Raw genomic sequence first — 27,841 nt, 5'->3', positions numbered from 1 at the left:
CCAGAGGGGAAGAATATCTTACCAATAATATCTTAGGGGATCAATTCAATTTATCAATTCAGTTTATCTCTTTATATGGTGGAAGTTCGACAATGGTAAAAGGTCTTGTACCAGATGATGGCTCTGTGAGCCGAAACGCGTCGTACGCACTAAAATATTGTGGAAAAGTGCTACCATCTCTTATTTAAATATCAACAGTGCATAAAAATTGCTGATAGGAACCAAAATTACTGATGATGTTCAGGTCGAAAACTCACCATTTTTAAACCACAGAAAGTTTCAGCGAAGCGCTTCGATTGTCTGCAACTTTCCCGTGTGGTCGTATACCTTGGATAGATCGCAATCTCCGGCAGGCAAAGCATCCGAAGTCTTGAATTGTCCAGAGAATCCCGTAACAAGACAAACTCGCGGCCATTTGGAGCGCTTTGCTGAAAGTTTCTTTAGTTTAAAAATGATGCGTTTTCGATCTAAATATTATCATTGATTTTGGTTCCCATTGGCAACAGCTAATCCAGGGTTGAAATCTGGTGACATAATTTTTCCCTTGTGTTTGTGAAACCTAAGCAATTATCAACTAAAAATTACGGTACGCACGTAACGCAACAAATATCAAGTCTTCCCAGGTGCCTAAGACAGTTAGTTAATATCTGCGTTCCCGTATGTGTTCGTAACATGCTTTCATAGTTATTTCTGGATTGTATCAGTAGTTAAAATTATTGTAATTTTAAAATTTTACTTTAACCACTTTTAAAAATTGTGGCAATAAAAACCTTGAAGTTGATGAAATCTTCTCGGGAAATCAGCCGGGTGATGATGGCCATTGTTGCCAACGTTTCGATGGCCTTCTCTGCCATCGTCTTCAGGGCGAATGAAACATCGGCAATGAATCATCGAAACGTTGGCAACAATGGCCATCATCACCCGGCTGATTTCCCGAGAAGATTTCATCAACAGCATCCGCCGGGAAAGAACCAAATCCTTCTTCAAAACCTTGAAGGATATGTAGACTGAATCTTACATTTTAACGAATAAATCTAACAGAACCGAGAGCTAAGGCTTCCAAGTTGTTGCATAAAACTCCAACTCTAGCATACCTACTAACTACTAATAAAATCCAGAAATAACAATGAAAGCATGTTGCGAACACATACGGGAACACAGATATTAACTAACAGTCTTAGGCACCTGAGAAGACTTTTTATATGTTGCATTACGTGCGTACCGTAATTTTTAGTTGATAATTGCGTAGGTTTCATAAATGCAGGGTGGAGAATAATTATGTCGCCAGATTTCAACCCTGGATTAGCTGATGCCAATGGGATCCGAAATCAATGATAATGTTTAGGTCTAAAACGCACCATTTCTAAACTAAAGAAACTTTCAGCAAAGCGCTCCAAATGGCCGTGAGTTTGCCTAGTTACGGGATTCTCTGGACAATTCAAGACTTGGGATGCTTTGCCTGATTCTGTGGAGACTCATGAAGTCGTTTTGTTCCATGGGGATTTTACTTGATGTAAAAAAAATCCGATTTACTTACTGTATAATAAGCGTACGGGGGGGCGGTAGACAATTAGAAAGGAGGCAAAGCTAAACAGTTTAGGTGAGCAGTTTGAGAGAGAAACGCCGAAGGCGGTCCACTTACAAGCGAAGGTTAATCCGGCGAAGAGAGTCCTCTCCGTAGGCGGGAACCACAGCGAGAAGAGGCTGTGCAGGGCCGGGAACACCACGCCCTGAAGAGAACCGGATGGAAGCGAGGGTCAGGTTAATAATTTCTTGTTGTCGTTTCTGCTGTTTCGGGATCAGTCACTTAATCTATTTCCCAGTTATCGGGATTAGTATGAATATTCGGTGTCGATACTGATGATCCGTTAATAGGGTATTTTCCTTCATCAAGGAAAACGAAAGGCATTGATTGCGATTCGTTACCCACCATTAGTGTATTCATAATATACAAATTACTTGGTTTTAGAAATCCCAGTTTAGACGAATGGAAAGGGTCAATTTTATCCTTATTTGAAAAAGGCCAGATTGGCGCCCATGCGATGCCACCCCACGTGACGTCACATGAACCTAGTTTCTATACCAGTAGATAGGAGTTTTACATCGTCTGAGATTACCAATGCATGCATGAGGCACAGAGCTCAGGGAAAAATGTCTTAATAATCACCTATTAAAACTGGCTAAGGTTGGAAAGTTTTCTTCGTTTGATAAGGTATTAATAATCCTTATTTAAGCCAAGCGCTACCAGCTAGCATGGTACTCTGCTACCTGCTAGCATCCTGCGTCGTACCAGCGCTCAAAGCCTCGCCCCAAGGTCACCTCAGTTGCGGCAGCGGGAACCAGAACGACGTCACACGGGAGTTTTCCCGGCATTTATACTTACCCGTCGCGTTTTCGCGCGCTTGAAAATTTTCACTTTTCATTTAATCGCTAAAAATATATATCGTCATTAAAAAATCTAAAAGCGTGAAATACGTACCAGGAGTAATAATCTTTCGATTTAGGCAATAAAAAATAATAGGATACCACCCTATTGAAAATGTTTTTTTTTCAAGATTATTAGCCATTATGTCAAGTCAAGCTAACCGTAAATTGTGTTTCGTTTAAAGAATTCAAAGAAACAAGGAAATTGCGACGGTAAATCGAGGGAAATTTCCTACTTTTCCCTCGATAGACCCCAATTAGAATACACCACCAGCGCTTGGGATCCTCATGAAATAGGATAAAAAATAGAGTTAGAAGGTGTATAGAAAAGAGCAGCGAAGTACGTGAAAAGCCCCAACGGTAATCTTGTTAAGGTTACTAATCTCTTTGAACAACTCATATGGGAATAATTGTCAGATCGTAGATTAAAAACTAAACCTGTTATGTTATTAAACCCATTATTATAACCTAACTATGTTAATTCAAGAACACTTTATTTTCCAGCAAAACTAGCCATATTTTACGAACGCCAACATACTGCGGTAGATCAGATCATTAAAAAAAAAATAAGGTATTCTGCAGACCATATATTTTGCCATATATAATCCGGAGATGCAAGCATAATAGAGTGAAATTTTTCATATTGAAATAAACACTTGAAATTTTCCACGATTGTAAAATTTATTCCGACCTAGGTTTCGATTTTACTTCATCGCCTTTAAGGTACAGGTGTGTGGTGCATTCAATTCACATAATTTTTATAAGTATTACAAGAAAATAGAGGTGGCACTTTTCCATAGGTTTATTTAAAGTAGCTTGCATCAAGTACAACGGAATTATCATACCGTTAGGTCATTATCAAGTACAGTGTACTTGATAATGACCTAACGGTTGAAACGCGCCGTACTTTAACACTAGAAATACCGGACTTGATATCCCTCCTAGAACCACCAAATGGAGTCATACTGACTCCTACCTTATCATTCTATGTATTTGCTGATTATTTCGGCTTTTATTGATACATTACTTAAGGTAATCATTTTTGTTTGATATGCGAAATTCGAAAGTAGATCAGGCGATTGTGTATATCGCGAGGAGTCAAAATGACTCTATCGGTAGTCCTAGTGTTAAATAAACCTATGGAAAAGTGCCATGTCTATTTTCTTTTAATACCTATAGGATGTCATTCCAGTACATTTCGCCTGCTTCTGTTACTTTTATGCATAATTTTTAATGGTAGTGGGGTAGAATAAGGGGAAAAAGGGCTTTCTGAGGGATATTTTATTTGTCCTTACACTATTCTATTAGTAATATCAATCCAATTAAGTAAAATGGGTTAAACTTAAATATTTCTCTGAGCTCTGGGGGGGTTTTAACCCCCGAACCCCCCCCCTCGCTGCGCCACTGGTGGCTAGTACCATTGAGCCACCCCGGCACCTGCTGTCGAGTGAAATCTCTGCCGAGTCGACCCGAATATGCAGGACAGACTAAGGGATCACTCACCGACGCAGCTCCCTGAAGCACCCTAGTAATGATGAATGGGATTAGACCGCCCGTCCTGAGGGCCAGCGGGCTAAGGCACGCCAGGGCCCCCGCGAGGGCCATTGCCGGACCCACGACCACCTTGCCGCCGCACCGTGCAGCGACCACGCCACCCAGAAGCTGTGTGCACACGTAGCCATAGTAGTAGGCGGAGAGGACCAGTCCCTGAGTGGATTCATCCCACTGGAACACCTGAACACAATAACGAAGAGCGGCATGGTCAACATCCGAATTCCGCACATTTACGACCGTCAAAAAAGATCTAAAAAACGTCCAGTTAATCCGACGTCAATATTCCGCACAACGATCGAAAAATCGATTTCGATTGAAATCGAAAATCGAGTTTTTAGAGTCAAAGATCGAGGATATCGAGATCAAGCCATGATCTTCGAATTTTGCTCCAAACAGGTCTACAAATCGAATTATCAAAAAATCAATTTATCAAAAAATCGATTTTTACCGACATTCTTCCATCACTAATTCCGCAAATGACCGTTCGCTAGCTGTTCCAAGCAGGTGTGGGATATTCGTTCTAGGGGAAATGTATGCTAGGTGAGTGGCGTTGTACGAGATTGTATTGCTGTCCTACTGAAACTTGATATTTAAATTTAATTTTGGTTTTCGCTAAGGCCAGTTACGCCTATTATCACTAGAACGTCCGAGGGGATCAATTTGATTCTTTTTCAATTTGCAATGTGTTTATTTTGGAAACCAGAAGAGGTAGAGTGATTTCCTCTCGTGACTTTTACACATTTTTAAGTTAGTATTTTTTTAACTAACGCCTCGAATAGCTATCAAACAACTTTTTCCGCGAAACGGAAGATATTTCCTACTTACAGGTACCAGAAATATATTAATATATACCTAAAAAATCATCAGTATACGAGAGCGCTTTACTTCATAACAATAGATATTTACACAAATAGACGCTGAAAAACGGAAAGTATGACTCTTGCAAAGCTGCATTTACACCGAAAATATTTTGGATGCACTCTGAAGCAAGTTTGACAAATTCAAAACGTTCTGGCGGATTATTTCACTCAGACAAAAAGTTAAATATCTTTTTCACCGACCGACCGCCACCTTGTGCCAGGGTCTTTCGGTTATAGCTCAAGTCGCTATCTCGGTTATATCTTTCTACCTCTTCACCGGAGATGATTTTGCATATAGCACGCGGGAATTGAAGAATTTATAACGCAAATCTTGGTTCGTGGAAAGGAAATCATTGAATACCTTATCAACGGGGAAACCAGGGCTGGGACCAACAAAAAAGGTAGGAATAACAAGTAGTGCGTTCTCTATCTGCTACTCTAATATGGGAATACAGTACACTCAATCATATTTCGGCGTAATTTTTAGTATTAGGATTTGTTTGACGAAGTTCTTAGACGGTTATAGTCAATCGCACTTTTCTCCATTTTAAATCTATAAAAATATACTTTATTGAAACAATAGCTTTGCCAAATCGTGACACGATTTTAATGCATGTTGGAAAAATCATAATTAATTAAAAATCCAAGTAATGCGTAGGAAACTGATAATTGTGTCAATGTGCTTAGGGTCCTAAAACCTATTTGGTGTATCCGGAGATGCTTATAATTCCTCGCACTCCTCTGTATTTATCACAATCCGTCAAGATATGCTGCACGCAGAAGGATGAGTCGCAATCCTCACAGCGAGGTTAGGTTTTATCCTCTGTAGAGAGAAACGTGAGCATTGGAACGCTTTGCCTTATATTTAACTTTTAAAATAGTTCCACGCGTCTTTTCACTTCATCAAGGCTTCGTTTCTGAACACCGATGGTAAGTCTACTTCATTCGAGGAACAATTAGCCGCTGACTTTTGCCGATAATTCCAGCATGTCAGAAATCAAAATATAAAATACCATGCCTCTTTTGTTTGAAAGGGATAAAAGAGATCAATATATATTGTGCATGGCGATTCCTGGGGAAGAAATCTTGAATCAACTACAGAGCGCTTGCAGGATCGGAGAAAGGGAGAAAATATTGAGCTGAATTTCAGTTTTAATGTGCCATGGTAGGAAGATACCACAGCGCATCCGCACAAAGTCTAAAGGCCGTTTTACACGGTACACGGAATTGCGCAGTCTGACGTACGTGTGAAGGCGCAATCAAAATTGCGTCGTGTAAAGCGGTGAATTGCTAGAACACATGCTAGAATGCGTGGATGAGAGACGGCAAAATAGCCCCTATTCTAATTTCGTTCATGCATTCGCGCAATCCACGCCATTTTAGAAATCAATGCAGCTCTAACCTGCGCAATTCCGTGTACCGTGTAAAACGGCCTTAAGGCTTCGACCCATCTCCATACTCATGGATGAAGTCAGCATAGCATCCCAGGATTTCTTTGAAGAAAGTCTGGTACTACGAGGGCAAGATGGATGACTTAGGGTACTTTAATAAATTTAGCAACAATCGGGTCTTACTGTCGACCGTGGCGGATATTTCATACGCCCAGCAGGATATGTGTCAGGCAGAGTAAAATCGTTGTTTGCAATAAAAATTTTAAAACGCATCTACATAATCGTTTATATTTATTAATATGTTTATTATTTTCATAATTATTATTACATATAAGGTATTTAATGCTGTTACAGACACTAAATAAATTCAGGCATGCAATATCAATAGAGCCTACAGGCCCTGCAGATCTCTCTAGTATTCTAAGCATGTACGTTAATCTTAAGTCCCCCAAAACAAGGTATTTCTCATCTACATTCCCTTCTTCGTAACTTTTAATGCCTCGTTCACATCTCATGCAGACCAGAAAGGAGACAATGCAGAATATTTGCCCATGCTGATCAGATATTAATTGGTCATGGGGAAGCCCATGTGCGAAGGTCATAAAGGAAAGTGCAAGACTGACGATCAATCAGCCGATAAAAGGTCGTCGATCATCAGATAATGGATTTTTTCCGAAACGCTGAACTCAACGATGAAAAAATCTACATTGAAAAAAAATTGATTCATAGCTTGATAACTACCTTCCAGCTATTGCCTCGTCTGCCTGAAAGGAATATGGATAAATACGAAGTCTATACCATTATGAGGCTAAATGTTATTACGACTGGTGGGGCTGGTAATCCAAGCCCTTGAAAAATATGGAAGTTTCTGTAAGAGGCGCAAGTGGTTCGCAACCAAGATATTGAGCCCTACAAGAAAAACATCAGCGCTAGCTAGCAAAGAGTAAGCTACATATTTTTCTCATTGCATCTGATCAATTCTTAATTGAATGAGGAGGCCATCTCAAAGACATCCATCAGCATTCCCTCCGACCATTTACAGGTGCTACATCCTTCCGATCAAGATTGTTTAAAACTACACATTGAATTGACACTCAAACAGTGAGGACTATAATAAAGTGATGTAGCTTTGTAACATCATTTTCAGTTCAATTAGAATTTTTGTTTATGAACGTCTACGGAAAAATTAGATTTCCTTATTAAAACGTATACATTATTATTATTTATTTTCATAAAAAAACTAAACAAATTTATAAAAAAAATCATAATGTATATCATGTTTTACATATCTATTTATATTACTTGATAGTAAATTCTTAGGATAGATAAAATTATCTACACTCTAACATTCGTGTATCTCTCCATCTTCCGGGTTTGAGCCGCGTTGTTTGTCTGAGGTTGACGACAGCAGGATTCTACCCTGCGTCTTCACGTCATAGAGTCTCCTCAAACCCGGCGCAAACCCGGAAGATGAAGAGATCCAAGAATAAAGAACGCCACGGAAGACCACGAGATAACGCGATTCATGGGAACTACAATTAGTTTTCTTAGTTAATTTTCTCAGATTACTCATGCGCCATCCAGAAAACCTGTCTTAAATATCGATATTAAAATGGAATGACTACTCCTGTGACAAAACGTCTTTGTGTTCTAGTGTCAACAACTTAAGAATAAAAATAATTTTCATAAAAAAACGTTTATATCGAAAACTTAAAATAATACAAGTAATTTTTTATTCATCCAATTTTTCAATGAAATTTGATGGAAACAAATTTTTTGTTATTACTCTCTTTCATTTTCGTTCCAGATCATGATCGCAACGCTGTCATCAGATTTTGGTGGCAATTTTTTAAAACTAATCTCCATATTCGATTTTAAATTCTGAATAACAATCAAGTTACAGTTAAAATCATAATAAAATTGTTATAACATTGCTTTGTCACCTGGTGCTGAGTTATCCTGAAAATTTCAGCTTGATAGACCATCGGAAAGTGGGTTAAAATTGAGTTGCAAGATTTATCCCGGGCAAGATGACTAGTAGAAAAGCGAATTTATGAAAACGGTATAAAGAGCACACTAACCTCGCTGCCGTTGATTATTGCCATAGGGACAGCGTCGCCAGCCGATGCGTCGCGGGCGCTCTGAGGAGTCTGCGGTACCATGGCGACGATGGCCACCGATAGGTTCACCTTGATGGCATAGAGTATGAGGACGCAGAAAAAGCCCATCACGGCGAGGACATGGCGACAGGGGACGCAATCTGAAAACAAAAGAATGGGAATGAACTCTCAGCACGACTCTTACTTTTCTTCTGACTTGTAGCCGTATGGATGAAAGATAGATACGAATATGGGAAACTCAAGACATTATATCTACCATAATTTCATTGATGTATTTTAATTATTTCGTGTACTTATTCATCTGAAATTAAAATTTTTAGATCCCATCCACAGAATATGCGGAACAAAAGACCTAGGGAAATAAGTTTAATATATATCATGAGTAAAGGCTTCAATTGGTGGAACCTCATCTATAATGCGAAATAACTCACTTTTAAATGTTTTACAAAAATGTATCATTCCGACCCAGTGTTTCAACTACAAGATAGTCATTATCATGTTAATTACCTTGATAATGAGTATCTATAAGTTTAAACCCAGGGTGGGAATAATACAGTTTTGTGGAACATTACAAAGTGAGTTATTTCGCAGTAGAAATTAGTATAAGATTTTTGGAAGCGATGATGGCAGCAGGACCTGAGCCTCTAGTAAAAAATCCAAAGCGGATGAACTCCCAAGATTATGTCCATATTTTACCAAAAAAATTGATTCCCTTTACATCCTAGATCAGGGGCGCAGCCAGGAATAACGGCTGGGGGGGAATTTAGGTGCAACTAATACTGGAGTGTGTGGGGATATGGAATACCCACCAGGATAAGCGGTAGGTGCGAGATTATGAAATTGCGGAATTTTAAGATAAATGGTTCAAAATGGTGAGTTATGCGGCTTTCTGAGGGATATTTTATTAATCCTTCCACTATTCTATTAGTAATATCAATCCAATTAAGTAAAATGGATTAAACTGAAATATTTCTCTGAGCTCTGGGGGGGGGGGGGGGTTTAATCCAGAAACTCCACCTCGCTGCGCCACTGTCCTAGGTTGTCCCTGAGGGGGAAGAAGTGATTTCTATTCAATAAAACTGCCCCATACTCAGTGCAGCCTTGACACAAGGTTTCTCGCGGAGAATCAACATGTAGCACCATTTGCCTGATCACGGAAATTGACCCTCAACACGGTTTCTTTGTTTTCTTCTGACGTGTACCATTAGCGTTATGAATGGAAGATAACGACGAGTGCGGGAAAATCGATCAGCCGCATCTTCGGGCATCGACCCGAACTTAGAAAAACTGCCACAATAACGATGAATTTGAAGGAGAACTCAGACATACAGAGATACATCATAAAAGCTGTGATAAGGTATATCTGCTATTGGAATTACTAACCAATTCCAATTTTTGTCTTTTGGAGAATGTGCACATATATTTTGCTATTATGCGTAATATTTCTATGATCGTGCGGCCTACATGTGGCGGTCCTCTCCGAAATGTTGTTGATTGATCACCCCCTGCCAAATACCCTTCAGGTGGCTCGCATGGTATTATGTAGATGTAGATTTTGGTGTCCCCAGTCACAAAAATATTGATTTCAGGAAACGCATGGACAACCAGGCATCCAAGGCAGAATCATTTGGTTATTTAGGACTAATCTACTGAGTGAAAAATAATTCTCTGCTTTCTTCAAAACTCAAGGCTTTTAATCGCAGTACTTTGACGTATCAATCAGATCTCCTGGTAAACCTCTTTTACTAACGTCTATTATTTTGAATCTTCGTCCCTTTACATTCACATCAATGTATGTCCACGATTTTTTTAAATTTTGTACCTGAGATATTGCACCGTGTATTTCACCTTTGGAATATAGGTGACGCTATAATTGATCAGCACATGTAAATTGATTAATTTAACGGATTGTAAATCTCCTAAAGCACGGTAAAAGTATATTGCGGTATTCTACTGGTTCTTTAATTGTTCATGAAATTCGGCAAAATTAAAATCAATAATTTGCAATTTTACGTGTGGAATCGTGACATGATAGATTTAAAGTAAATTTTGTTACACTCCACAAGTTATTTATAAAGATACTCAACCAGTTTCGACCTTTACAGGTCATTTTCAGGAGGTGAATAAATAGATATACAGACAGGGTGGTATATATACTTATGTGGGATCTTCCAACAATTGAACTTGGGGGTGGGGGACTTCAGGGACGGTGGTGAGTGCGTGATTGGTGAAAGCTATGAAAACGGGGGAGAGAGAGAAAGGTAATGACAGGTAAGTAAACACATAAACAACTGGTGGGTGGGCAATGACAACATATCTGACTATCGTAGTGGTAGGTGGTAGTGGGGGGACGGGTACCGAGTAGAGAGGTGAGGGGTTAGAAGGGACTAAGTCAAAGATCTTCAACCCGCGGCCCGCCGGCTAATTTCCTGCTTAAGATCATATTGTATCGCGCCACCCAACATAAAATATATATCGACACACTTGTCAAAAATAATCAATGTCAAATATCGCATTGATTGTTTGAACTTATTAACCAGTATAGGTAATTGTACTTTGAAAATATATGTTTTTTAATTGCATTAATGTGATTTTAAAGTGATATGAAGCATTCTGACCCTCTGGACGATGTGAAATCATTTTCTGCCCTTGCATTAAAAAGGTTGATAACCCCTGGACTACGTCATTAAAAATTTGTTTCGAGAAATTGGCGACTTTACTGAGATACCGCGCACATTTCCGAACAGCAATACATTCCCAGGTCAAAAGAAATCTTAATAAGATACAAACAGCTGTAGTAATTTTCCACATTATTTTTTTCGCTCAACCGATTTCAACGTTTACACCATGAATACTACAAGAGTCCAAATATTATGAAGTCCCCTTGGTTTGCACGAAATTATCAACAGCGGTCTCTTGATAATGACTTGTAAAGGCGAATATTTTTTTCTCTGTGGCATTTTCGCACAAGGCGTGTAATCTGTGAAACCGGTTGAGCGAATAAAATCGTGTGGAAAATTACTACAGGTGTTTGTATATATCTTACTTTAACGAATTTCCACAAAGCGATCTCGTCAACAATCGAACTGATTCAGGGTAAATCTTACCTCTCCGCTCCTCAACGAATGCGGCAATTCGCAGGTGGTAGGCATGGGAGGAATCATCCGGGCGCGGTAGCGGTGCGGCAGCTGCGGTCATGGTCCGTACCGCAAGCGAGCGTGTGAAAGAGTGACTCTCATTTTCACTCCAGATGTAAAAGAGAAAAACAAAAGTAGCTTAGATGCACACAAGATAAGCCATTGAAAAGAGCACAGGTAATCAGCCTCCGCTGCATAGCTAGATAAGTGGTTGATACCGAAAGCCACCTCGGCTATCGCTTTCGATTTAAGTAGTTCTCCATCGGTCAACAATTCAGTGATCTGTCAAGACAACGATCCACACAGTTCTTTAATCAGCTAGCCCATTCATGTTTACGCATCTCTTTTCTGTGGAATTTTTAGCGGTTATAATAATTGCCTTTATTTACACATAAAACGTAGTCCTTCTGAGGCAAAGTTCTTCAACCCGCCTACTAATTTAATGCGGGCACTAGAGGCTGAAGAAAACATGGTATCACGAATCAAATTTCGACACACTCGTCAACAATACACAATGTCAAAATTCGCATTGATTGATTGAACTTTTTAACCAATATTTATTTATATTTATTTATTATGGTTGGCGAGGAGAGGCAGCTTTTAGATGAGATACGGAGGAGACAGAAGGTATGGATGGAGTTAGTGCTTAGTGGTAAGGGGATGTTGAAAATGGTGTTAGAGGGTTGAATGTTAGGGAAACGAGGGAGGGGAAGGAGAAGAATAGGATTTTTAGATAGATTGAAAGGGAGTAGTCCTTACAGTGAATTGAAGAAGGTAGCGCTGGAAGGAAAGGGAGGCTCCCAGTTCACTTCTTGCGTACTCCATGGAAACCTACCTTAATCGGTAGAATACTATAATAATAATAATATTAATTTTATTGCACCTTGAAATTATGCGTTTTTATTTTATTGATGTGGTGGTAAATTGACGTGGGGCATTGTAGCCCTTCGGACGATATGAAATGGATTTTTGGCCCTTGCATGAAAAAAGACTGAAGACGCCTTTTCTAAGCCATAATACTTTCAGAGGGTTCCATTTATACTATACAGTGGCATGTTGCAAGCATAACATTTATATTAAATTAAAAACAATTTCAACTTCATAAACAAAGTCAGCAACAATAATATAACACTAAAATTTTTCTAGGAAATTTGACACCAAATAGGAAAATTTAACTTTAATTATAAATGCCAGGTTATTTAAATGAGTTAAAAGTTCACGATTTCGTTAATAAACCATTTTTTCGCTTTCTTTGTATCTCATCTTTTGTTCCATAAAAATAATCTAAAGCCTTCGCTTCTAAAACTTTCCGTCCACTAATTGTTCGGTTCACACTTTCAATGTTTCCACTCTTGAACTCCCAGTTACTTTCAACGCCAACGTAAGGCAGCGAAAAAGACACTTTACTAACGTCCTGATACACTATTTCATATTTCCACCTCCGTATTCTAATCTGTACGCAGATTTTTTATTCTTAAAAATATCCTTTCGCCTAAGCTAATTTCCTCACTTTTTAAAAGCGGCTTCGACCATATTTTTTCATTCTACTTCTCATTAATCGGATATCTTCCTCATAGTCTTTTAACCTAGATAAATAATGATCTTAGCCTATTATCTACATATTATCGTAAACTAAGGTGTTTCTGAAATCTAAAAAAGCACAAACACGGAGTATCCACTCCTTTTGATATTTTTAGGACAAATGATATTTCAAATGAATCTAGGACAAAACTCGCACCGCATCGCATGGGGGACGAAAAAAATCGCTTTCGACAAAGAGCGATGGCAACGAGAAGTGAATTGTTCGTCTGCCCCTTGCGTGTATGGGACTCGTACATAATTTTTGTTTTTTTTTGCCTCCATTGTCAGCCATTCTTATCTCACACCCTGCATCACCCCGAGTAAGAATCCTTATGTTATAGCCTACTCATGATGGGCACAAAAGATGACACGCCTGGTGTAGTTACAGCAGTATTAGTTGTGTCTATCGCAAGTTACATTCCAACTGAAGCAATTTCTATGGCTCAATTATTCCACATTTTTACTCCGATACTTTGTAGCAGCCGGGTGGTTCCTAGAGTACGAATCTTACAAGAAGTAATTTTAATTGTAACTATAATTTTACTGATTATTTTTTAAATCAGTAATTTGTATTCGTAATTAATTTCATTTTTAAAAAGTTACTGTCATTGAGCCCGGTTACGTTTTCTCAGCACTGGTAAGAACGTATTATAGATATGTAGTACATACAATAGGATAAGTGGCGGAAAAATACTGCTTTTACCTCAACCTACTCTACAACACTTAACTTCTGCTTTCATGATTGTAAAGCTATCACAGCAGTGGCGGATACAGATGGTGGGGGGCGCAGGAAAAAAGTAAAGGTTTCTCAAGATATCTTTTACGCCCTTGAGTTTTCTCTGTATCCGCTACTGTATCACAGGCAGTTGAATTCCATCGATTGCCATTTGCTGGTTAAAATATAAAAGGTTTCCATTCCCTTCTAAAACATTCTATATAATTAGCAGGCATTTCTCACAGCTAAGCTTAAGTCCGGTAACACAGAAAACCTGCATTTGGATACAGATGGCACTGTGGGCGAAAATCCAAAAAAAGATGGCCAAATCTTAAATTTATAGGTAATGGATACAATTTTCGCCGCAGGATACATTTGTACATACCAGGATTTTTATTCAGGGTGATTCAAGTGTGAGATTATAATAGATAACAATGGGGGAAAAAAATACCGTGAATGTGCGCGGGTCCCACATACGAAAGGGGCAGGCCAATATTATCCAAGCAAGGCAGTGGAATGGATAAAGCCGTGAATTTCGTCATAAAACCATTAAAAAATCTCTCAAACTTGATTTTAGAACTACGATTGACAGATCAAAAGAAAAATCGAAATGTCCATCATATTTCAACGTCAGTCACGCACAGACACTGTCCACGAATTTTCGTATACGTATTTCGCACACGTATATTCGAAGCGCAATTAATGGTCCGCGTGCCATGATGACACATTGACCTTAAGCCTGTACCAAAGACTGGTAACCAAAGTATTCATTAATTCTGGCGAAAATTCAGACACTTCTTAATTTTCCTGGCACCCGGGTCCCTCCATTTTCCCGCTGACAACCTTTAACGAGAACTGACTTTTGCAAGTGATATGTGTCGCTCCATTTTTGGAGCCCATAGAGACAAGATATTTTCCTGTGGATGACCTGATAACCTTCAGTGATGATATTAGGCTCTAAGGGTAATCACTTATTGGTCGATAGCACAATAGATCATCTAAGTCTAAATGCTTATGGCAAATTCCACCCCACCGCACTTCTATCAATCAATAAATAATGACAAATAGAGATTTCATCATTGCATTAAAAATCTAGAGCACATTGATATTGTCACATAGTGTTGCGATTTTGAGTGTAGTCCTCTTTGCTTTGCTAAGGAGTTTTATGGTTTTCTTACGGAGTCCCTCCAGTTCTGCACTCCACCAGGGTAGACTGCAACTATCTCTCCTGGTTTTAAGGTGCAGCTTGTTTAGTATGAAGAAATGATATTTCTTTGTAAGTGTTACACAGCATCATCTATCTCATCGACCTTATTAAATTTATGAGGTGCTTGCGTTGGGCTTTCCCTTAAAAGCACCCTGCATGGTCCCCATTTGGTGTTCTTGTGGTTGTGATGCATCATTTGACTTCCATTGGCCTTCAAGAGAGTGAAGAGTATGCGCCTGTGATCTGACACTACATTCATACATACATTATGGTAAGACAGAGGTTTAGGAATAGTGTGAAAAACTCGCGCAGCTTCCCTGCAGCGGATGCGGATTTGGACCACAATCTAGTGCTCATGAAATGCAACGAAAGATTCAAAAGACTTATGAAAGTTAGGATGGCGAAGAAATGGAACGTAGAAGACCTGAAGGTAAGTATAAGGAGAGATATCTGGAACTAGTGGACATAAGTATACGAGAGATTGAAAGTACTAAGACTGTTGAGGAAAGATGGGCTGATATTAAAACGGGAATAGTCAAAGCGGTGGAGATGTCAATTGGTTACGTTGACAGTAGAAGGATAAAGAAGCCGTGGATAACTGAGAACATGAGAAGGGAAATGGAGGAGAGGAGGAAGTGGAAGAACGTGGACACAGAACAGGGCAAAAGAATGTATAGACTAATTAATAATCGATTACGACGTGAAACTAAGGGGGCAAGGTGTGACGAAATGGAAAAGTTCCAGAAGGATGGAGAAGTAGGCGCGTCGTACGCCAAAGTTAAGTCGCTATCGGGCGGCAAAAGAGGACAAGCCATGTCCAAAATTATGGCTAAAGATGGGAGGATGCTAACCGAGCGAGAAGAGGTACAGAGTAGATGGAAGGAATACGTGGAGGATCTGTATGACGGAATGAACAGGCCGGTGAGATTGAGTTTAGAGGAGGAAAGTGCAGTGGAGGAGCATAATCTTGGGCCGGAGATATTATATTCGGAAATAGAGAGAGCACTTCGTGATATGAAGGCTAGGAAAGCAGTAGGCGTGGACAATATACCGTGTGAGCTTCTGAAGAATCTAGGGAAGAAAGGTAAGAAAAGGCTTTTCGAACTAGTGCGCAGGATCTAGGAGGAGGGATGTTGGCCGAAGGATTTCGTGAAGACGGTTTTAATTCCGCTTCCGAAAAAGAAGAAAGCTGTGGAATGCGGTGATTATAGGACTATCAGCCTAATATCGCATGCGGCGAAAGTGGTGCTGAGGATATTGAGCAGACGAATGGAGGCGCGGGCAAACGAGTATTTGGGCGAAGATCAGTTTGGTTTCAGAAAAGGGAAGTCAACTCGTAATGCAATAGCATAATCAGGTCCCTCGTGGAAAGGAACCTAGAATATGAGCAGGACGTATATGCGTGTTTCGTGGATTTTGAAAAAGCGTTTGCTAGGGTGAACTGGGTAAAGTTAATGGATATTCTCAAGAAAATAGGTGTAGATTGAAGGGATAGACGACTGATTCGTAATCTGTATATGGCACAGACTGCACAAGTGAGGGTAGCGGACGGAGAATCTGGGTGGGCAAGCATTGGACGAGGGGTGAGGCAAGGCTGTCCTCTTTCGCCGCTGCTCTTTAACGTGTACGCTGAAGATATGGTAAGGGAAGCGTGGGATGAGTTAGACGCTGGAATAAAAGTGGGAGGAATCATGTTCAAATCAGTGAGATTCGCGGATGATCAGGCGTTGATTAGCCAGTCATCGAGGGGGCTTCAGTCTCTAGTGGATGCGTTATACAAGCTTTGCGAGGAGTATGGGATGAGGATTAATCACAAGAAAACTAAGGTTATACGGATTTTAGTTTTAAGGTTTTCGCAGCGATTAGATGCACTATTATTATTCATTTTCGGGAATACGTCTGCGTGCTTAATATTTAACTCAACGTTTCGTTCCACTTACTGGGATCGTCGTCGTGTTTCTCCTGACGACGTTCCCAGTAAGTGGAACGAAACGTTGAGTTAAATATTAAGCACGCAGACGTATTCCCGAAAATGAATAATAAGGTTATACGGTTTTGCAAACCATCACGAGCGAGGAATGTGAGACTCAAGATAAAGGTAGGTAGTGAAAAAGTTGAGCAGGTTGAGCAATTCAACTATTTAGGCAGTACGTTGGAGGAAAACGGATACAGAAGTAAGGACATCAGGAAGAGAATTGCATTAGCGAAAGAGGAGTTCATGAACAGGAAGGAGCTTCTGAGAGGATCGTTACGTAAGAGTTTAAAGAAAAGGTTAGTGAAGAGTTTGATCTGGAGTGTAGCTCTCTACGGTGCGGAAACGTGGACACTAAGGAAAGAAGTCGAGAGAAGATTGGAGGCATTCGAGATGTGGGCATGGAGAAGAATGGAGAGGGTGAATTGGACGGTTAGGAAAAGGAACGACGAAGTGCTGGATATGGTTGGCGAGGAGAGGCAGCTTTTAGATGAGATACGGAGGAGACAGAAGGTATGGATGGAGGTAGTGCTTAGTGGTGAGGGGATGTTGAAAATGGTGTTAGAGGGTAGAATGCTAGGGAAACGAGGGAGTGGAAGGAAAAGAATAGGATTTTTAGATAGATTGACAGAGAGTAGGCCTTCCAGTGAATTAAAGGCAGTGCTGGAAGGAAAGAGAGGCTCCCAGATTACTTGTTGAATACTCCATGGAAACCTACCTTAATCGGTAGAATACTATAATAATAGTAATTTTATATTGCACATATCCCGCATACTTTTACCTTAAATTATGTTGTAGTAAAAATGTTGCGGGAGGTGGGAATTTTGTTCAAATTTCCTTCCTATTAGTACAATAGAAAATTTCCCAATTGCGGAGAAATTGGCGCCGCTTCATTTGTTGCAATATGTACTTTGAAACCGTCTGTGCAACGTCATGATAAAATGGCCACATACTGTAGTACGAAGCATGACGCTTGCTTGTCAAAAAAGAAAAAATTGGAAATATGGAGGAAACCCCCCGTGAAAAAGGGCGATTTCTCTCTCTCCTCCGAGCATTATGCTAAAAATTAAAATGAGGTTCCGTTTTCAAACTCTAAATCTCTACTCTTAATACATACATCGAGTTGTGTGTAGATAACCTACCATACACGTGAGCCACTGAGGCAATTTTTTCTACACCCCTCCTAGGCGTTGCTCCTCCTCCAAAATAAACTTCATTCACTTCACATTTTTTCATTGGCACAGAGGTTACATAAGGAGACATTCCAACAGAATAGAATGTTTGGAACTGCACCGCGATGAAATATTCCGAAAAAGTGGCTGATGGTAACTTAACACATGGCCTTGCACGCAAGAAGACTTCCAAACACGGATAAATGAGTGACCTCGTATCGATGAAGGCAATTACCCGATGTTTTTAGCTTAATATTTGCATGCTTTCAAAAAATAGTCTCATAACCACTCACGGCAATTATGTGAATAAGGCGGTGAAAATAAGCTGAAACAATCACATAACATATTGGCACGGAAACAGGAACATGAGGGCAGCAGACTAGGCAGCGATGGAGATGGAGCTCACCCGGATGGAAACCCGAGAAGAATTCACCGCCAGGAACATGAGGGACCATGAACCATAGCTTACACGTGTCACTGGAGAGTATCATTACCCCCTGTGAAATAGACTACTTATGGAGTATTACTTTTTCCTATTTAATGCACAAACGCCCATGATCACTGTTCAAATAATCTCAGAAGTCGCCTTTTAAATGGTTAAACCGAGGCATGTAAAATCACGGGTTTGAGCCGTGAAACATCGCTTCCACGTGTTATTCGAGAGGAGCATTTTACTTCGTTAGCAAACATTAATGGAAGCGCGGAAAAACTAATTTCAAGTATATATTCTCCTGATTCCCTTGTGGCCAGTAGCGTAACTAGGGATAGGCTCTGATGGATGGCCTGGAGTGGCGAGGAGGGGGATGGGATGGCCTGCGCCCTGATTATGTAACTGTGAGAAGGGTGAGAGGGATGTCGTTGCTAGGAGCAACGCGATTCCCACGACGGAAGGTGATAGCAGTGATTATGAAACCGTGATCGCACTCTTTATCACGTTGCGAGCGTCATCGGCCTATCACGTTCGAAACCGATGGTGACAAGCATATGCTGACATAAAAACGAGCACTAAATGCATATGTTAGCAAAAAATTATCGTTTATTTAATTTAAAAATGCCCTATAATCGATTAAAAACCATTAAAATTCACAATTATTTCTACTGGAGTGCTCTCTTGACATTATTAGTTGTCCACGTTGTTCAATTGTTATATGCGCACGGTAGTGAATTCGATTGAGCTGCTTTATTTCCACACAGCAAATCGGAAAGTACTGCTAATTGAAGTGCATCCGTGATTCAAACGTGAATTACTTTATATCGAAGTTTAATTATCAACAGTTGCCTAGTACGTTCTCCAACATATCAACATCGTTAAACTCAACTGATTTGGGCGTTACTTGTTGGAACGATGAAATGTTCATGGTGAAACAAAACTCAGAACTATTCCACAAACTTTTATTTTAACAGTCAGGTTAGTCTTGATAATGGCGGTATAAACGTCGAAACTAGTAGACTGTTAAAATAAAAGTTTGTGGAATAGTACTGAGTTTTGTTTCCCCATGAACATCGTTAAACTCCTTTTCGATTTTTTAATCATCATAAATCAACTATTAACTACTTACATTCAAATCGCTAGCGCGATTACACTTCCATTATCATTTCAACATTAATTAGTTTCAATCCAAGAACACGACTTTTTGGCCATTCTCTACGATATAGTAAATATAATGACTGCAGCATCTCCCGGCGAGCATTAACATAATGGATTACGTTATCACACATCGAAAAGTAATACTACACTTTCCCCATAACTTTACCATAATACGAGGACTTTATCATAATATTATCTATTGGCGAAGTGAAGTACTTAGCTTTGAACTGCATCCATTTTATGTTTTCGTTGTTTGTTATTGTTATTTCAAAGACTCCACAGACGACGCATTATTGGACAGAGATGTGTCGAAGGATTTCATTGGCTCTTCAGATTTCTCAATGATACCAACCTCACACGCTCGTACCAATATGATACGCGCGATGACGGTGGCTTACATGATCGCGCGATACAGCAGAACGTGATGGTCATCTATCGCCGTCGTCGCTGTCACATTTACATAATCGAGGTGCTGGTGTGGCGAACCACACCAGCACCTCGAGGTGACCCCAGGCAACGGGGTCCGGGAAAATTTTTGAAAAATGGCATGCCTTGAAATACATTTTAAATCATTTTGGTACCACAGATTTAACTTGAAGCAGATGCAATTATTACATGACAAAACTTGATAATAGTTTAAAATAATTTTTAATTTTCCCTGAGGCTTTGGGGGGGATCTATCCCCTTATCCCCCCCATAGTTACGCCACTGCTTGTGGCAAGGTATACATCCACGTCGGGAGTAAAAATAAAAATTAGAATCGCTTTTCGCAACAATCGTACGATTTCCGGGCATGCCTCCTTGCAGAAGACGAAGCATCGTCAGGATGCATAAGCAGAGATGATTCAGTAGTGTCTATTTCCATGTTTTACTAATCACACTTCATTAATTCGATGACCGCCACGCACCACCTGCCATTGACCATTATTGTCATTACTAGTTACGCAAGGTTATTTCACTTTACGTTTCTTCCTTGGCAAAAAATAGGTGATATATTGAGATATTCTATTCGAAATGAATAGCAAAAACTGCTTTGCGATTATGTAAGACATAACAATGACTATTGTTAACTTGAAAACGACAGAGACCTTTCACGCTAGATATCTGTTTAATTCCTCGCGATAATGGCTCTGAGGGAATTATTTTCGCTTCAATAATTGAATACTTAAAACAGCAGGCAGAAAACCTACCATGCTGGAAACGGAGTACTGGAGTAAAAAAGTCAGCTGGAGCGATCCCTTAAACATCGTTGATATTGTGTAAGTTGATATAAGCGATACCTCTCGGTAAAAAATTAAGTAGACCCATTTCACCCTAGATAAGTGACTTACAGAATATAAAGATTGAGCCAAAAACGGGTGCTTCTGTAATTCAAGGTTCATGAATAGCAACCGAAAGATAAAAATGCGGCTTATACGGGCGAGTGAAATCAAACAGTATAACAGAAGCCACTCTGTGACAAATTCAAGTTCAAAACTGTGAGATAATCACATTTCACTCTGAAGGTTGAACTTACCTCTTCAAGCCAAAGGTGCATCTTCGTATGCCAAGATCTCCGTGAAGTGGATCACACGATAGTGGAACAGTGGATATCGGCACAATGGTATCATCTCCTCGATGACTGTCGCCGCTCCTTGATTTCTCTGAACCACGCGTTTCACGTAAGTCGGTAAATAAGTAATGAAATTACTCAGAGGTCTTCCTCAACAAACTAAAGTCTTTCACTAAACTAAAATCACAGTCTTTACATCGGAAAACTAACACACATTCTGTCACACACTCACAATCTCGGGGTAATTGTAGCGGTGGAACAAAATGAAGCTATCGAGGGCCCGAGCCAACGGGACTCCGCCCGAGCTGTGAAGTGTTTCGACTCCAAAGAGAAAATGGTTTTGTCGGTTTGGCGATGGTGAGCGATGGGACAGAGACCCCGTTTGACCGCGGAATTCTCAGCGAGTGCCTGGGATTGGCTCCCAGGGATGACGCTTCTCCCGGCGCGGCGGGTGGGCAGAGGAAGGGGGGTGGGGGAAAAGCAGCAGGTTGTAGCCACGAGGGTATGCGTTGGCGTTAAAAAAAAAGCAATAACGATCCGCTGAAAGAATCGCCGAATGGAATAATGAGAAATAGACCATTTAACATAATGAAAAGTACTTGTCAATTTTCAAACTAATTTATTCATTCCAACCGACCCAGGTTTCGGTATTTATTGCCATTTTCAAGGCAGTTGCCTATGGGTGACAGCAGTGGAGGCTCTATTGGGACGGGGGGGGGCTAAGGGGGCTATAGCTCCCCCCTTGGATATCAAATTTACACTAGATAAAATTATAATTTTTTTCGGATCCCTCCAGGTAGGTTAACCCCACTTAGCCCCCCCTTGTCCCTATTATGGATCAGCCACTGGCTGACAGCCTATATACTTAAGTTCCTATTCATCGTGTGTCATTTTTGACCCCTAATTTCAGTCACTTCCCGTCAAGCTATATTCATGGCAATTGGCATATACATCGGAAAACACCGCATGTTTTGTTTGATTGCATTAGAATAACGGTCAAAATTAAAAGTTTTGAGTGAGTGTATTTTTGACCTTTTGACCTCACAATGTTGGTCCAAACCAACATCTAAAAATTGCCTTCTGGAGTTTCTATTTTAAAAAATTTGAGACAGAAAATATTCTCATTTTTTAGTTGAATTCCATCACCATTGAAATGCATTTCCATTTCTCTTGTTACAGTTTAACCTGAATTTAGGGTTTTCATTGAGGTTGTAAACCATCCAATTGCAGAGGTGGGTTCGATGATCATGCTCTCCTCTACTAAGCTCTTGCATCATTCTCAATTTGTAGTGCTTAAAGTTTAGATTTTTTTAAGTCCATTGTAGCGCAAACCTTGATATGTCCTATGAAAGTGCGGGGCGGCGGATGGATCTTGAGAGAGATGCCATGACCGAAGCCATAACTGCATATCTCTGCCCTGATGAGATTTTTGGGTGTCCGTTAGTGTTCCTCCTCTTAAGGTGATCTATCATGAAACAATTTATATTCCCAAATTTATCGTGTAACAGAAAATTTTTGCAAATCGTCTTGATAACTGACTTTACATTTGAGATGAAAGTCTCGATTATATCCGCCGTGACATCGGGAGTAAGGCTCGTCATGGTGTTTATTTCCACTATGACTAACGTGGAGCTAATGCCAAAGAGACATACAGCTGAACGGTTTCCAAAACGGGTAAAATTGTTGCTGAGGTAAGGTGGCTTACAAGGAAAAAAAAGAAGGCAAAAAGAGAATGAACATATAATATGCTCAATTTGTAACTTTGTAACTTATGTAGGGCTAATGGCCTCGAGTAAGCCAGAAAACTATTAAGTACAACATGAATGGAAATGCATGGCCCAACCAATTTGCAAGTTTGTTAGTGAAGTGGAGTCTGTGATGAATTTGCCGCTGGTAATGCTTACAGGACGAGGAGAAACCATTGGGGACTATGGCCTTTACAATCAACATAGGGCTTTTTCTAACACATAGATATAACATATCTCTAGGATTTTCATGGGCACACTTCGTAAGCCTTGACTTTAGCGTTACCAGTGGAGGTCAAATAGATGCAAAGAGGGATAAATGGACATAGTCTTTTGCTTGGAAACCTTTAAAACCAATGGTATAACACTGCAGTTATCACGACAGTCGTGAGAGTAATTTTACCACATTATTACCTTAGAAGGTCAACAATTTAACTACATGGAAATTTGGACTACGTCACTCACTTGGTCGCCCTTAAAAACCTTTGTTTGGGGATGTAAGTTTCCCATATACTTAAAAACATACCTATATGACAAATGACCCCCATTATGAATTTGGTCGGTCAAAAAATTAACAATACGGATTTGTGAACTGGACAACTCAATTGGGCACCAATTCAAAACCTATGGTTCGACAGGTGGATTGTGAAGGGCGTTCCTAGGATCAAAACTAGAGGGGGGTAGGCCGAGGTCGTTAAAGTTGTGACACAGAAAAGGTTAAGGAAACCAAAATTTTAAGAAAATTATAACAGCGCTTTATTAGTTTTAAAAATTATATCCTCGAAAAAAATTATTTTCATCACATGTTTTACAATAATATCGCATTTCTTGAATTAAAAAAATGTTCAAAATTTTCATTATGAAATAAATTTACTTTTGCTTCTAGGGGAGGAGCAGCTGCCCCCTGATGCCCCCGCTGGATACGCCCACGTGGATTGTCATGATGGACCGAAATATACATCGACGACCGTTGACCCTCGCATTAGTTTTTGATGTCAAATAGTAGATAAGACCGGTATATGGACTATACCACTGACTTGGGCATCCTTTTATTTTTGCCACCCATATGACCTTGACTGTGACCATACAGGATCAACAGTTGAATTTTCGTAAATAACAGTGCGTTTTTCTTTTTACTAATGTCCGAAAACAGTGGCGTAGCCAGGGGGTTACGGGGGGTCCGAACCCCCCTCCCCCACCCCGAAATATAAAAACACAATTATTGTCCTTCATAAAAGAAAACAAAATATTGAAAAATCAGGAATTTACAAAATGTTTATTCAACAAATTAAGTTTTTTCGATTATGAAAGGTCTTAAAATTAGTTTAAAACTCATTAATTAGTGCCCTGTTTATCAAAAAATTTCCCCCCTGGTTTTGGATCCCCCCCCCGAACAAAATTCCTGGCTACGCCACTGTCCGAAAACCTAGGACTTAAAAAAAATTCAGATCTTTTTCCATCGCGAATTTTTAGCATAGACCCCAAAATTACATTCTTGCAGTGGAAAATTATTCTTTTTTTTTCGATAATCGCCAACGCATACCCTCGTAACTGTGCGACAACCTGCAGCTTTTCCCCCACACCCTTCCTCTAAACACCTGTCGGGAGAAACGTCCTTCCCCGCGGTCCAATCAGAGGCTCTCGCTGAGAATGCCACGGTCAAATGGGGTCTCTCTCTCATCACTCACCATCGCCAAATCGACAAAACCATTTCCTCTTTGGAGTCGAAACAGTTCACAGATCGGGAGGAGCCCCGTTGGCTCGGGCCCTCGATGGCTTCCTTTTGTTCCACCGATACAAAAGGGTAGTTTCCTTCATCAAAGAAAATGAAAGGTATTGATTGCGATTCGTTACCCACTATTAGTGTATTCATAATACACAAATTATTAGTTTTAGAAGTCCCAGTTTAGACGAAAGTTAAAGGTAAATTTTATCCTCATTGGAAAAAGGCCAGATTGGCGCCCATGCGATGCTACTCCACGTGACGTCACAGGGACCTAGTTTCTATACGAGTAGATAGGAGTTTTACATCGTCTGAGATTACCAATGCATGCATGATGCACAGAGCTCAGGGAAACGTCTCTTAATAATCACCTATTAAAACTGCTTATTATTGTCGGGAAGTTTCCTTCGTTTGATAAGGTATTAATAATCCGTATTTAAGCCAAATGCTACCTGCTAGCAGGCTACTCTGCTACCTGCTAGCATCCTGCGTCTTATCTGCGCTCAAAGCCTCGCCCCAGGTCACTTCACTTGCGGCAGCGGGAACTAGAACGACGTCACACGGGATTTTCCCAGCATTCATACTTAGCCGTCGCGTTTTCGCGCGCTTGAAAATTTTCACTTTTCGTTTAATCGCGAAAAATAAATATCGTCATTCGAAAACATAAGAGCGTGAAATGCGTACTCCAGGAGTAATAATCTTTCGATCTAGGCAATAAAAAAAAGATAGGAAACCACCCTATTATCCCAAGATAGTAAGCGCATGACGGAGTGTAAGTTTTCCGTTGTAAAGAATTTGATTATAAAATAGTGAAAGAGTTTCATCCGTGTCGTGTTTTCATAATGTATACATTTACGAGAAATTTGTCAGCTGACATGTCTCCTCAATGGATTCCCTCCTCTTCTTCATTTTTTCGTTCCGTTTCGATGTTTATGGGATGGTTTCAGATGAATTTTTTCCAACTTTTGCGACGTAGCCGGCGTGTTAGATCATTTGACCGCTTTTAAAGTATTCAAATATTATAGAGAAATTATCAAATCTTTTATAGTGTGAATGAGGAATCTCATTCGAATACGCAGAGCAGATATGCTTCCAGAATAAAGAGAAATCACTCTATAGCCTTTTTCGCAAGGAGTTTCTTCCCAATTATGTATTTTTATGTTTTCCGCTGATTTACACTGGGCACGAGCTTTACAATGTAACAATCTTTTCGTCATGATTGGACTACATTAAAGGAACATCTTTTCGATGGAATTACGTACGTTGTAGCGATACGAATTAAGCAGTTTATCGTCATTAAACCGAAATGAAGGGATCGCCAACAGAGTTGAGGGTCTTCCTTTCGTCTCTCAAAGGTGAAACTTACGTAATAGTCTACGTGATTGTGTTGTCCAGACATTGTGACTTTTTTATTTTGCCCCTCCAAGCTCCGCCGCTCGAGTTTCGCGGGCAGCAATTCACGAATTTAATTCGCGATGATGGAACAGCGAAAGGTGGGTTGATTATGAAATCAAAGCAACGGTCATCGATGTAAGGAAGTCTAATTATTAAATCATACAATACACCATGCCTTTATGGTCTTTTCATGCGTCCGGAGTATCCATAGTCTGCGTGCTGAGTCGAATGTCACTTTTATTCAAAACTAGAAATACTTTTAAAGACTTATTTTGAAGGTATTCCTTAATTCATGCAAGGCATCATAGCCGTACCCAGCGGGGGGACAACTGCCCCCCCTTGAAGTGAAAATAAATATAGTTCAAAATAAAAGTTATGAACAATTTTTTCTTTTGTAGAAAAACGATACTAGTATAAGACTAAAATAAAAATCATCATTTTTTCAAGCAAATAATTACAAAAATAATAAATTGCTGTCATAATTTCCTTAAAATTTTGGTTTCACAATCCTTTTCTGTACAAAACAGTTACAACTTGAACGACCACAGCTTGTTTCCTCTTCCCCCCTAGTTTTGATTCTGGGTACACCCTTGCAAGGCATATCTAAGTGTTAATTGGGTCATTAGAAGCACAAAAATGACTAAATTTGGCTGAAGATCAACTAAGCATCACTATAGCAGAAGCAAATGAATAAGAAATAAATTTATTTTTTTGGGACTATTATTAAGGAACTTTCAGGTTGGCCCTCAGCTGTCTTCGTATTTTATTTTTAATTCCCTATAAGCCTGGAAAGTGATGGCACAATGCAGAAATTGGGTCATTCCTGACTCATAAATGCAATATAAAAAGACTATTTATGAAATGAAAGACATAGATGCTGAAAATAAAAACTAATGTGATGTAATTGAGAAATGTTCTCCCTTCAAATAATGTGACGAGAATTCCCTTTAGCACTTCAAAATATTTTTCATGTTATGCTATAACAACCGGTTTTGTAATGTACCCTTTTTGTCCTAAGATCACGATAAATGTAATATGCAAAAGTTTACCATGTAATAATTTCAAAAATTAATACTCCCGCTCGAACAATCCTGGTAGCATGAGATTGATGATACGATGGTGCACATTCTTATGATGATTAACTATCCATTTTCTACTCAAGGAGCCATTATCATAGACTATTATGTCATAATCGTTATATAGCGTTAAAAAAGTTAATTTTTTTCAGTTGCATTAAAAAGTAATCTTAACCCATTTCCACCCATCGCACTGTGGCCATGTATACACACCCTACCATGCTTTGGGGGCTCTTGGTGAAAAAAATGGGCACTATTTTCTTTTCGAATTGCTACAAATATCCTGCTTGATGTCGAGGAATTCTTCTCGGGTTCTGCATCAAGTTAATTCAGTCCGTGGTCATAATGCATAGTCCAGTATTGTTTGCTTGTAAGCAAATAATTTAGCAACAGAAGTAGCAGCTTATCTCTCCTGTACAATATGTCATTTCATTTTCTTATAGTCTCTTGATCTAACTGCTATTTTTTCCAGAGACTAGCAATAGCAGTTATTTTCAGTAGCAAAAACAGTGCCAGACTCATGATTTCTTTTTTCAGGACCTTAGCTCATACATTGCTGATTATTTTATGATCTTTAACCAAACCATATGGCTGCATTTGCATGGCTTTCTCTATGGATGCACACAAAC

The 27,841-nt window shown here is 39.7% G+C and overlaps 1 protein-coding gene across 1 annotated transcript in view; it reads right to left on the bottom strand.

Moving 5' to 3' along the window:
• The window catches only part of LOC124160206 (sialin-like), a 39,105-nt gene extending 17,519 nt beyond the window's left edge, over positions 1 to 21,586 (bottom strand). The window contains exons 1-5 of the mRNA XM_046535996.1: positions 21,238 to 21,586; positions 11,457 to 11,593; positions 8,311 to 8,489; positions 3,928 to 4,158; positions 1,643 to 1,730 (exon numbers count right to left, since the gene is read on the bottom strand). Of these exons, the coding sequence (XP_046391952.1) occupies positions 1,643 to 1,730; positions 3,928 to 4,158; positions 8,311 to 8,489; positions 11,457 to 11,547 (589 nt within the window). The 5' untranslated portion in view covers positions 11,548 to 11,593; positions 21,238 to 21,586. The remainder of the gene's footprint in view (positions 1 to 1,642; positions 1,731 to 3,927; positions 4,159 to 8,310; positions 8,490 to 11,456; positions 11,594 to 21,237) is intronic.
• Positions 21,587 to 27,841: the final 6,255 nt, after the last annotated feature.

This window comes from Ischnura elegans, chromosome 6, assembly GCF_921293095.1.
Source record: "Ischnura elegans chromosome 6, ioIscEleg1.1, whole genome shotgun sequence".
NCBI lineage: Eukaryota > Metazoa > Arthropoda > Insecta > Odonata > Coenagrionidae > Ischnura > Ischnura elegans.
The sequence above is the reverse complement of the archived record's forward strand: the minus strand, read 5'-3'. Positions and strand labels throughout refer to the sequence as shown.